General features: G+C 42.5%; 1 protein-coding gene across 1 annotated transcript; it reads right to left on the bottom strand.

The window, feature by feature from the left end:
• Positions 1–3,716: 3,716 nt before the first annotated feature.
• On the bottom strand, positions 3,717–11,700 carry LOC135515322 (protein Wnt-16-like). The gene is made up of 4 exons (XM_064939003.1): positions 11,292–11,700; positions 10,921–11,147; positions 8,621–8,910; positions 3,717–5,002 (listed from the first exon to the last, which is right to left on the bottom strand). The coding sequence occupies exons 1-4, from the start codon at positions 11,384–11,386 to the stop codon at positions 4,538–4,540; spliced, it is 1,077 nt and encodes a 358-aa protein (XP_064795075.1). The 5' UTR covers positions 11,387–11,700; the 3' UTR covers positions 3,717–4,537.
• Between the last annotated feature and the right edge of the window lie 1,652 nt (positions 11,701–13,352).

Here is a 13,352-nt window from a genome sequence, read left to right as displayed (position 1 = left end):
AACTACACTACATGTTTAAAATGTCCTGTATTGCCGGAGAGGTCTCCAGCAACAGGGTGATCAAATTAAGATCCTACATCTGTACTTATCATCGTGGACAGAGCCATTGTTCAATATCCACTGGAACAAATCTACACTAAAGCCAGAGGACTCCATACATAGTTTTAAAGTTCTACAGTACTATTACTTGATGTCTTGACACTCTTTTAATTAACTTTGACAGCAAACAAATGATAAGCTTCCAGTCGTTTCAGGAAATGGTAAGCTCATGTGACCCTTAACCTCCTTTCAAACCCCTTCAACCCGTAGCGTTTTTATCCATGCATGTCATCTGGATCTCGGCCCCTGCAAAGGACAAGGCTCAAAAAGTACTTCTGAAGGCTTAAAGAAAACGCTCTGTCCTACTCCTTTGTCACCAGATTTGCTAAGATTACTTCCTGATTAGTCATCCCAGTAAGAGCATCTATCATCCCCAATACAGGATTAGGAGATTCTGGATAACATAGCAATATTTTTTAAGAGAGGATTTGTTACTTGATTTAGTGGATTGCCCCTGGTAAACCTGGGTGCATGGTCATACATTTTCTCTAGCAGTTTTGTCTCTTTGCATACATCATCAAGCAATGCCTGCTTTTGAACTCAGGAGGACAGCAGAGAGTACAGAACGAGAGCGGTGCTGTAAGGACCTGTTGAAATAATAGGCTACAAGTGCACTGCTCATCATTGGAGGCTTGTGGTAAGAGCTACAGGAGGACAGGCTCGTTGTAATGTAATTGAATGGTATCAAACATATGGAAACCACACATTTGACTCCATTCCATTTGTTCCATTCCAGACAGTTGAATGAGCCTGTCCTCCTATAGCTCCTCCCACCAACCTCCACTGCAGATCATATTATAATAAGAAAGAAAGATAGTGAGTGAGATATATTTGGAAGAAATACAGAGATAGTGGAAATAGAGAGAGAGAGAGAGAGAGAGAGAGAGAGAGAGAGAGAGAGAGAGAGAGAGAGAGAGAGAGAGAGAGAGAGAGAGAGAGAGAGAGAGAGAGAGGGGATACCACTCATTGGCCAGTAAGAGGAATCAAGTCGAAAGTCAAGGAGAGGGAAGGATGAGTGTTGTTTTGAGAATCTTATGTGTGGTGATGTATGCTCTGGATGCCTGCCTCAGGGTTAGAGGGCACTGGCACCAAGAATGCTCCGTCCAGCCAAACTCCTAAGGGTTGAACCCATGCCGACCGGCAGGGGTTGCGATGGACGGCACTGTGAGATTCCGGACACATGAGAACAGTCGAGGAAAGGCACATTCTGAAAAGAACATGAAACTTGGCTTTAGTCTACTATGTTTTTATGCTTGGATGCACAAGTACTTCCCGTGGAAAACATGAAGAAATATATGTAAAAATCCAAACAGAGACAAAACATGACTTATGGTCAGCATATGAATGCGTCCAACTCTGTGGGGATGGATGGAGCACATCAGCTTCAAACAAAAGACAGCGTCACTGGGTTTTCACTGGGTGCCAATGCGTTTTATTAAGCAGATATTACGATGCTGTCGGGGCTCTGATAGCACCTTTGAAGCAAATCCTCACCCCCTCTGTGATTGGCTACGAAACACTCAGAGAAAAACCTGTCTGGGGTTGACTTACTGAAATAGGCATTGTTTTTCAGCTGTGGATGTCCTGTTGAATCAACCCAGAACAGTATCCATCCATATTCACACTGTTTCATTCTATCGTATATAAACAGACACTCAAGGCCACAATGTGTAGTGGATTACAGAGATCTACATTGATAGACTGTCTGTTTCTCTGAACGTGTTTACATGGGTTCCAGATTATGTGGCAAAGACCTCCATCGTAGAAACATTGGGCGCATTCATTACGAAAACCCTTTAGCGTTGCTATTGGACAAATTCAGGTCGGTCCCTCTACGTTTCGTTCCGTTCGATTACGTTTAAAAAACATTTTGCAACAGAATTGCCATATAATGAACACGCCCCTGGTCTTCATTTGATTGGTGAAAGTGACATCTTACAAGGCCCCGTTTGTGTTTCCCTCTGTCCTGTTAAAATAAACTCACTAGAAGTCAAACGTGTGCTATGTTCCTCCTCACATACATGTGTCAAATTGAGGTCGGCCACAGGCTTCAAGGGAGACAACAGATGAATCATAAGAAGTTCTCCATGGGTAGTCTGGATTAAATTAAAGTGTTTATATTTTAAAAAATTGGATAGTGGGGAGGATATATTTATTGAGTTAAAAGTGTAAGAGGTGAAGATTTATTTTGGTCTTGTGGACAGAGAATAAGTTAAGCATGGTCAAGATATGAGAAAGGAATGAGTGTTGACCTACAGTATGAATATATTGTATTGTTGACTGAGGTATAGACATACAAGGAGACCATTAGGATTTAAGAGGTTCAGAAACAGATTAGATACATGAAAAATACTTTCAAAATGAACTTTTACACAGGATATTATAGACCTGGGATCAGTCTCGTGGGTCTCAGTTGGTACAGCATGGTGCTTGTAACACCAGGATTGTGGGTTCAATTCCCATGAGGGACCAGTATAAAAATGGATGCACTCACTGTAAGTTGCTCTAGACAAGAGTGTCTGCTAAATGACTCAAATGTAATTATGTCCTTAGTATCTTGCTTTACGGACTCATTTAACTGAAAAGGGACAGCGAGAAGTAAGACATGCGTAATCCTCCATTTATTTTGTGATTTCTGGGAATGTAAGTGGAGCACCTGATTCCTGAAAGCAGTCCTCTGAAAACAAATCCATGACTGAAAATCCTTGAGGTCAGAGCGCTTCGGGCTCACGTCAACTGCTCTCCTCCTCGTCTCGTCCCACTTTCTTTAGGTCTGAGTCCCCCCCCCCCCCCCCCTCTCCTCTCACCAACAAGTCACAGTGCTGGAAGCTTCAGGGAAATGTATGGGTCAGTATCGCTAGACTTTTAAAAGGCTATTTAAGAGAAAGCACTCGCGGTATTTAGCATAGCATCGCCACTTCTCACATAGCACAGCCTCTCATTCAGGAGAGCGAGAGAGAACAAGAGAGAGAAAGAGAGAATGAAAGCGCGCAAGAGAGGTGGGACCGAGGTAAAGGAATAGAGAGCCTGAAAATGGGAAGAGAGTGAGAGAGGAAAAGAAAGGAGAGAGAGGAAGAGACGGAATAGGCTTAAATTCTTAGAGACAGCAAGAGGAATGCTCCGAAACCAACTCAAGCATCTCCACGATCCTGCTGCCAGTGGGTCTACTGAGAACAAACTGCTCCGTTCCACTGACGCATTCCTTCATTTATAGCTGGTTTCGGAACCAAACACAAACACAGGAAAGAGAAAAAGTGGATCGGACAGCAAAAGGATAACAAAGGACCTTGGTAATACAATGATGACAAACAGAAAACCAACACATTAAATGGTACAGCTTGACAAACACATGCTGTATGTCTGAGAGCATTGGATGGGCTTGAATCTTAAAACACTCTCGTCGTGTGGTACAGCATAATTTAATATTTACAAAATGTAAACAATTTACAAAAATACTACGTCATTTTGACATATTCTCAATTAAAGCACCTGTAGCTTCACTCTGCCCTGAATTTTGCAATCTGAATAGTACAAAACAAACATTTCAGGTTTCAAGAAATCTTTCCAAAATATCTAAAAAAAAAATGTTTTTTTAAATGTCATGGTACCATATATTTTTGAAGTCATTACTTTACAGTTTATTTCAAAAATTCAATAAAATTCGGAATGATTATTTCAAGACTTCTTTCTATGCATTGATACTGCAAGTTTTCCAACGAGAATAAGCCTAATCTATCCACCATCGATCACCATAAAGACATGGGTGGAAGCAGGATCTGTTCTTGCTCCCTGGCCTGGAAGAGAGCCATAGAAATGACTGTACTGTAAATCCCTGTACTGCCTATGGCTCTAGCCTTCTGTTGTCTATATGAGACTTCGTTCTGATCTGGAAATGTACTGACACCGTTTACTGCATCTACTCTACAGTCCTTTAAAGCTGTTGCGGCCCTGCAGGACAGGGTCCCCCTACAAGCACTTTTTGGTCCCTTTGTTGGTCCTCTTACACACCATTCACTGAGTCCATTTGAAGACTTGAAGAGTGAGGTTTTAACTTTCATCAAAGTTCAGTTTGTTTTTATCATGGAGTCTGAGTTTCGGGGCTCATTTCGACTCATCCGAGTAAATTGCGAAGATGTCCATGTTTGGTAGTCAGAATGTGTGGATCCTCAAGCCTCTGAAACACTGTGGGACTCCTATCCCATTGGATAGCCTCCTACAAGGCTGAGCCCTGATAGGCCATTCAAAAGTCAATGATTTTCCACTGTCTTTGTCTACCTCTGCTGGTGTGGTGTATAAATACTGTCTTCCTGAGGGTTGAGATGGAGGGTTGTTGATGCTGCGCCCCTCTTGTCCATGGGAGAGAGGAATGATGGGGAAGTCTTTTAGTCTCTCATTGGGGACGGTGTGTATGTGTGTGCCATCGCCTGCCTCCCTCTCCCTATTTACAGGTGTGCATGTCATTCATGCTCTCACACTTCTGACACCTCACATAGCAGCACCACACAAACTTACACTCGCACCTCTCTACGTGGCGAACCACGTGTGTATTGTACCCTCGACCGCAGCAGAGCAGGTTACACCCGTCGGGCCCGGCCGAGGTGCGGTTACACCGGCGCCCTCTAGTGCCCGCCACGCCCCAGCGCCGGTCCTCCAGACAGTAGTTAGGAGACTTGTTGAGGAAGATAAGTTCTTCCTTCCCGATGGGCACGCGGCGCTGGTCCTTCTCCTTCCTCCTCACCTTCCTCTTGGAGCGGTCCAGCACCTGCACGCTTCCCTCGTAGCGCTCCTTCAGGAAGTTGCCCACGCGCTCGAACGACGCCATGGTGCGCCAGCACGTCTTCACGGCGCACGAGCCCGACACGCCGTGGCAACGGCAGTCGGTGGCCATCGTCTTGGCGACGGCCTGAAAAGGGGAAAGATGGAGAGGATGGTGTTAGGAATAACAACAGACTTACAACACTAAAAATTACAACACTGTAAATGTTATGACAGACTAGCTACCAGAACTCTGTTTGATAGAGACTGCCTTTTGTTTACACAAACGCTGTGGGAATGTTTTGAGCAAAATCACAATCTATTGTTCTGAATGCTGGATCTTGGACTGGGACTGAAACATGAGTCCTGTGGTTTGTGCATTATACGTCTAACTCTGACACAATAGACTCCCTGGGTGCTGTGTACAACTGGAACAAAAGTTCAACTGTCCTTCACAGTTTAAACAGAGATTGAGGAGACATTTTCTTTATGACCACAAACCCCAGGGCTCTACAGCGGTCTTAGGATGACCCCAGAAGAGCCTACCACTTTCACCCCTCTTCCACCTCTCCCCCCACTCCCTCTTCCCTGTCGGGTCAGTTTAGTTGGAAAGGCAGTGTGTGTGTGTGTGTGTGTTACAGTAAACAGATACACTGCGACCATTGTGTCCACATCCCTCTCCAGTAGTGAAGCCCTCTCCTCTTGACAGTGGCTAGTTGATAAGAGAGAAACCCAGTAAGTGTGTCTTAGTGAATCCCATTTAGTGGTAACGCGCATGCCCTGCCCACCTGAGGATCTTTTTCAGCCACCTATTTCCTATGTTTGAGGGGTGCAAAATCCACGTCACTTCAATCTCACTGGATCGATTGCTTTCATTTTACTCCTGCTTCATACTCTTGCTTGTGCCTGACGTTTCCCCCCCGTTAACGTTACAGAAACGGTTGTAAAGACCTGTCAAACACACACTTGTAATGGCTGAAATGGACTCAGTGGCGTAAAGTACTTAAGTAGAAATACTTTGAAGTACTACTTGAGTCATTTTTTGGGGTATTTGTACTTTACTTTTACTTCATTATTTTCTGTAGGGATATAGTGTACTTTTTACTCTCTACATTTTCATTGACACTCAAAAGTACTCGTTACATTTTAAATGCTTAGCAGGATAGGAAAATGGTCCAATTCACACACTTATCAAGAGAATACGTGAGCATCCCTACTGCCTCTTATCTGGTGGTCTCACTGAACACAAATGCATTGTTTGTAAATGATGTCTGAGTGTTGGGCGTGTGCCACTGGCTCTCCGTAAATGTTCAAACCAAGAAAATGCTGCCCGTCTGCTTTGCTTAATAAGGAATATGATATGATTTATACTGTTACTCTTGATATTTAAGAATATTTGATCAATTACATTTACTTTCGATACTTAAGTATATTTAGAACCAAATACTTTTACTCAAGTAGTATTTTACTGGGTGACTTTCACTTTTACTTGAGTAAAAATAAAGATACCTTAATTAATAGAAAATGACTCAAGTATGACAATTGGGTACTTTTTCCACCACTGATCAATGGAATCATTGGTATACCGTTGAATATATAAGAACACTAAAGCTTTGTCTGGGATTTAACACACTGTCTTGACACGTACATCACAAAAAAGACAAGATATTTTGATGGGTGTTCATTTTTGGAGGATTAAAAAAAAAAAATAATAATAATTTAATACAGTTGAAATGTTTAACAAAATAGATGTGCCTGTCACGCCTTGGTCTTAGTATTTTGTGTTTTCGTTAATTAGTTGGTCAGGCCAGGGTGTGACATGGGTTTATGTTGTTGTATTTCATAGTGTTTTTTTTTAGTTATTTGGGATTGTGGTTGATTAGGGGTGTGTTTAGTATAGGTTTGGCTGCCTGAGGCGGTTCTCAATCAGAGTCAGGTGATTCTCGTTGTCTCTGATTGGGAACCGTATTTAGGTAGCCTGGGTTTCACTTTGTATTTCGTGGGTGATTGTTCCTGTCTCTGTGTTAGTGTTCACCAGACAGGCTGTATAGGTTTTTTCACGTTCGGGTTGTTTTTTTTTTTGTATTTATAAGTTATTTTCGTGTATCGTCATTTGTTCCATTAAAAACATGAGTAACCAACACGCTGCATTTCAGTCCGACTCTCTTTCGACAAACAAAGAACTTCGTTACAGTGCCTAAATGAAAGCAACTCCCGAATATGAACACTTGGATTATAGTGATATGTCTGATCTCACAAACAATGTTTAGATAGGCGTAATCTAGAGCCAAGCGTGTTGACTTTAATCGGTGGGTATCCTGCACACTTGTTGAATTATGCAAGAGTATGTGACAACAGTAATTAATGAGGAAGTCTGGACAGTGTAGGTAGGGTACACATAGAAAGTGTTGGGTGGTTGCAGCCGTCTTCCACTCTGTTATGTTAATTTATTCATATATACAGCCTGTGTATTTATGCAAATGAGCCACCTATAATTTTCTTTCTCTTAACACAAAATATTTTTAAATACCTGATACACTAATAAAAAGTATCCAGTGCCTTCAGAAAGTATTCTCAGGCCCTTGACCTTTTCCACATTTTGTTGTATTACATTTCATTTAAATTGGATAACATTTAGATGTTTTTGTCACTGAAAAGGAAAAGGGATAGAGCTAAGCACTGGCAAAGCCCTAGAGGAAAACCTGGTTCAGTCTGCTTTCCAACAGACACAAATCCACCTTTCAGCAGGACAATAACCGAAAACGCAAGGCCAAATATACACTGGAGTTATTTACCAAGACAACATTGAACGTTCCTGAGTGGCCTATACCTAAATCTCCTACCAAAATCCCTGAACTCCATTCATTATTTGTCTGTGCCGGTAAAATGTTTTATGTGATATAATTAAGTCAATATCTGATGGATTATAACATTTCAAAATGTTTGGAGTATCTTCATCCATTGTCCAACTGTTGCATTTTATTAGACTTGTTTTTAAAACCTTTTAACAATTTTGATGACCGTTGCTACAATTTAGTCACGCTGTCACGCCTCACCCATTAACTCACATCATCGAGGATGTGACACTTTCTTTCCCCTCTCTCCTTCTGTACTGTCTCAGCATCCCCCTCTCACACTGACCTTCTTGTTCTCCCTTCCCTCCAATCTTTCTGCTTTTCTCTGAATATCGTTCCTGCTCTCTCTAACACACACACACACACACACACACACACACAGACACACACACAGACACACACACAGACACACACACAGACACACACACACACACACACTTCCTAGAATGTCTCCTGAAAGTATTTTTAACAGTGTGTGATAAATGATATTAACCACTGAATGGTTTGGTCCTCACTCCTCTCCAACCCCATATGGTGAACGAAACCCAGAACTATAATAGCTACAGTCGGATTCCTTTCATGGTGCTAGATTAGTACCGTCATATCAGTCATTCAGACACAATGAACCCTACACCTGCTAGAGTCTTGACTACTAGAGTTACAGCTCCCATGTGCCCTATTCAGCTTTTACATACTCCCCAGAGTACCCTTAACAACTGTGTTCAATATAAAATACTATTTCTCTCTAGCTAGGTTGTGGATGTGTGTGTGTTTTGTTCTGTGGTGTATTGTGTCTAATCTAACATTGGACTTCAACGTTGTGCTGTTTTGGTTCTGTACACTGTGTGTGTGTGTTGTACATGCTCTGTGAGTGTTATTCACCCTCAATGTGTGTGTGTGTTGCATCTCACCTGTCTCCCGGCTTCACTGTTGTGCTGGTTCATGGTGAGCAGAGCATCCCCTCCCCTGGCTGAGGACATATTCTTCACTGAATTATCTATGAACTTCCTGCTGAACCATGTACCGTACTGGATATGGTCTGAGCAGCCGCCCCAGTGCCACCCTTCGCTGGGCGAGCCTGTGCCCTGCAGGCTGGTGTCACAGCCACATTCCGTCATGTTGCCTGCACTGCAGGAGCGCGTCACTGCCTGGACCAGCCCCGCCGCCATCACCGCGTGGATAAACGCCGTCTCCTTGGTCCCTGTCAGAGACAATGGAAAGAGGTTTTTGGTAGGGCAAAGGTATGCATGGATTATTGTGTAACAGTGGCTGTGGACCTCTAAAGCAGGCATTGGGTGGATTCTGAAAAGATTCCACTCCCACACCTTTCAGCCAATAACACTTTAGACGGAGGAAAATGGCACAATTCTAGAATTACAACTTCTGTGTATCTCAGTAGCACAGGCCTAGATATCCATATAACTTCCATCCATTGTAGTCGTATAATACATCTTTGCTCTGGAGGGATACATGTGAGATGTGAGTTGAGCAGACACATAGCCCCATGGGAACTGTCCTGCCCTGTGTGAGGGGGGTGTTGGGTTACACTTCACAGGTTAGGGGCCACAGTAGGCCCTGAGTGAGGACAGACAGCACAGGCTCAGAGAGAGACTTAGAACATGTTGGTATGATGATAAATGTGTAGCACGGATCAAACCGGTATCACAGTTACTTGTACGACCATCTGGAATGCTGACCACCAGACAGAAACATTTGATTATGTCCTGTAATGAACGAAGGCTGAGAAAAATGTAAGTGTGAAAGGTGTGAAAGGGGGTAGCCTACTAATGTTTATAGCTTATGGAATGGGCTGGTCAGACAAAACTCTAAAATATGCAGAATCTTATGCATAGAACAGAAGCACAATGGCACCTGACGACATCAAGTGTAACTATTCAGAGAGTGCAGGTTCTAAGAATGACATAGAACTATGTATGAACTTTAAACTAAATCTAGGATAAAACGTAAATCAGAGGTCCAAGCCACAAGTTGATTCAAATAGTTTGTGCAATAATTTGCATGTGGGTAAATGGAGAAAGGAAAGCCTTACCTCCCTGGAACAACAAGGAGTCACCACTTCAAATGTAAGTTTGGCAATTTGAAGTTTGGATCATTAAAACAAATGACAATTGCTGTTATTTAGGTTCTGTGTTGCATTCTATTATCCCCCCAAAATTGCTGCGTCCTAACCCAATAAGAACATTGTCTCCGACACGAAGACAAAACAGCTGTGATCAAACCGCAGAGCATACGTTTTTACAGTTGATTGTACGAGTCGTTTGTATATAGGCTAAATCTCCGCATTTCCATCCCATGTCCCGACTCGTACAATCAACTGTAAAAACGTATGCTCTGCGGTTTGATCACAGATGTGCATTGGCCTAAATCAACAAACTATATGGTCAGTTTTTCTCCGAATGTTTTCCGTCTGGGTTGAGTGAAGAAAGTTGATAGATTGCATGTGACTGGGTGCAACAAGAATAGAGAGGAATTTGGAAGAATGAGTTTCATGTGAAAATAACATGTTGATAGCTAAACCATGCGCTGACTCTTAACCACCTTTGAAAGCTGCATCGAGACAGATTTCTGGAACGATATCTCTAGAACAAAGAAACTGTGTTCTTAAATTACATGTCGACCATGAATCTCCCAATTAGGATAATCCCGGCTGGTTTAGGACCAGAGGTGAGCAGGAGTTTTCTGTTCAAAGACAACACTTGACCGTGGATAAGTGGTGTGTTGGGACGGTTAAACCGAAACAGATGTGCCCAGATGTTCTCTCTCTCTCTCTCTCGCCCCATAGGGGATACAGCTGCTTGAGTCGGCAAATCAAATCACCTTCCCTCCCTGGACAACATTAAACATGTTCATGAGTCAAACCAAACCGATCACGAGTAAAGAGTTATGGAAAATGGAAGACGTGCCTCTTTTTGACGCACTATCAAATAGAAAGACAATTGAGGGACTGTTTTTATGCAGCAATTGCCTTAAACGGTCAAACACCAAATGATGTGGGCACACATTAAATATCGGATTAAGGAATACAACCACTAGATGCATCCAAAATATAGTCTCATTTTCCAAATTAATCCCAATCAAAAAGAACATTATCAATAGGCCAGAAAAGTGCACACGAATTTATGCAAACGAGAACAAAGCACCCTATTGTTTCATGTCTATTAAAACGAGTATTTAAACCGACTATCCTTACCACTGGTTAGCTCGTAGCCGAACACAGAGAGCTCATCGGTGGTAGAACAGTTCCACCGCTCGTGCTCGAACTGCGTCTGGCACTCCGCGATGCCGATGCGCGCGCCGGCCTTGATACTTGACAGGAGATGGGGCTTTCTCTTGCACAGGTCCTTCTGCTTGTGCGTCAGCGGGAGATTGGCGCAGCCCAGCTTCTCCGGTACTCCCACGGAGGTTATTCCCAACCACCTGAGACACAAAGCAAGTAGCGGAGACAATAAGTTACTTTCGAAACAACTTTCAGCCCCAAACGGAATCGCATTCTATGCGTAAAGAAAATTGTGCAATTTGACAAAAAGACAAGTTTAATCACAAGCAATGAAATATACTTACATCCAACTGGCTCGACAGCAGACAGGATACAGTGAAAACAGTAAGAGAAACAGAAAGCAGATCTGGTGTACTCCGCAGCCGCTTCTTCTCTCCATGGCCACCTCATTTACAGAAACCGACTTGCTTCCCGGGCACTGGGGAAGGGTATGTCCATGGAGCGCTGGATCGGTGCTGGGCTCTGTCTCATGCTACCCCACAACATAAGACCCTAACATAACTAATCCTCAATCCGTGGTTATCTCGAGAAATTCAGTAAAAAAACATCCGCGGGGAGGGAGAGAGGACGCGGGCGGAATGGTGATTCCAATCACGTGTCTCAGTGGCTAGTAGTAGCCTACAGATGGATGGGTGATAAGTTCCCGACGGTGTTCCCCAAAACACAGACAAACAGTTTTATCCTGGACTGGGAGAACAGAGTCTCTCGGCGGCGCGCTCCTAGGCTCGGATTGGCGCATCCGTGGATTCATATTAAGCAGACGCGCATGTCCTACGAGATAATTGGACGGACGCGAAAAGAAAAAACGTTTGGCTTGGGAGAAGGTGGGTTTCTACTAGATAGCACATCCAAGTCAAAATTGGCAATAGCCCATCGTAAAAATGTATGAAAACAAAATTTAATTGTTGGTCTTAATTTGAGGTTAGCAATGTGGTTAAGGTTAGGTTTAAAATAAAATGTTAAGAATATAAATGGTCGAAATGGGCGTGGTTTATGACTTTGTGGCTGTGGTAACTAGTAACGACCGAGAAGGTGGAAGGAAGCACATAAACCAGCAGAACACTTCTTCATGATGGTCACTTCACTCAAGCGCTCTAAATCTTATCATGTCAGGCGAGAATAATGATCATTTCCCCCCGAAAAATTCCTTGATACGAAACCTTGAGTAACTTGAATGCATAACATATTTATAATAGGCCTACAATAGATTCTCATACACAATTATTTGTGATAAACAAGGCATGGTTATGAATTTAATACCAATGTATTTCTAACTAATCCTTATGACAACCATATTTATTTAATTTATCTATAATCATATTTAATGATTTCATATGCAATGGTTTCCAATTTTAAGATTCATAAAAATCTACAGTTAGAGAAAATGTCCTCATGATTTCAACACATCGAAATCATCCTCTGAGGCTATTTTTTTCCCCGGTGCTCGTGAATTGCGTAATATTCGTTAGGTTTAGAAGATTTGGAATCTCATTTTGCCATTAAAATGTATAGCTTAAATGAATAAAGGATTGATTCAAATGCAACGATAATAACCACATTGACCATTTTGTAACCGAATATGTTTGAGCAAATATTTTCAATCACTATTGAGTTGTTTGCCTTTTCCTGAATAATAAACCTCATATGCAGTCAGAGTGCAATTTCGATGAGACAATTTAATGACATTTTTAAAAGGGTTGACTGACCACCTTTCTGTTGAGTATATTGGACTGGGTTATAGGGCGGTATGGGGCAGACGAGGTGAGGTCTACTTAGCCCCCAGAAATGTCACAGCCCACCTCCCCCCAAACCTTTCAAATTCCCCGACTAAAACAGTGCAGAGTGAAAGGTCTGCCTGAAATTTGACATCAGAGGTCGGAACCGCAGTGCAGGGCAGAGTCCACCATTCCTCCTTAGCGCGACAACAACCCAGGCGGCAGGCCCACGTCTTCAGGGCGGGTACATGTGCCTGAAAGGCAAGCCTTTGTCTGTAACCTTTTACATGAACCTTCCCTTCGATCGAGACTGTTGCATCTACCATATTCTATCCCTCGCCCACTCAATGCTGTTATTTATCCACATATCGCACAAGACAATTCCAGTTGACAATTCAACACTTTACGCACGCACTTGACTTCGTATGCGTTCCCTTTATTTGATCTACACACTGTAAAACCAACGTTTTTAACAAATATGGAAATATTTCCCATATATCGTTACATTGTATTACATTTCATTGCGGTCATATAACCGTGTTAATAACGTTTTTTAGATAGGCCGAGGCTACATAATTTGAACACCATTTTCAGTATAAATATGCCTCAATAAAATAGACGGACAACTTT

This window comes from Oncorhynchus masou, chromosome 27, assembly GCF_036934945.1.
Source record: "Oncorhynchus masou masou isolate Uvic2021 chromosome 27, UVic_Omas_1.1, whole genome shotgun sequence".
Taxonomy (NCBI): Eukaryota; Metazoa; Chordata; class Actinopteri; order Salmoniformes; family Salmonidae; genus Oncorhynchus; species Oncorhynchus masou.
This window is presented reverse-complemented; position numbering and strand designations above follow the sequence as displayed.

What these genes read in the sequence shown, in the direction of transcription:
- LOC135515322 (XM_064939003.1), bottom strand. Translation starts at nt 11,386, where the DNA reads ATGGAGAGAAGAAGCGGCTGCGGAGTACACCAGATCTGCTTTCTGTTT. An exon ending in TGCTGTCGAGCCAGTTGGAT is followed by an intron (nt 11,148 to 11,291) that starts GTAAGTATATTT and finishes TTTGTGTCTCAG; the next exon opens with GTGGTTGGGAATAACCTCCG. An exon ending in ACAGTGAAGCCGGGAGACAG is followed by an intron (nt 5,003 to 8,620) that starts GTGAGATGCAAC and finishes TCCCCTTTTCAG; the next exon opens with GCCGTCGCCAAGACGATGGC.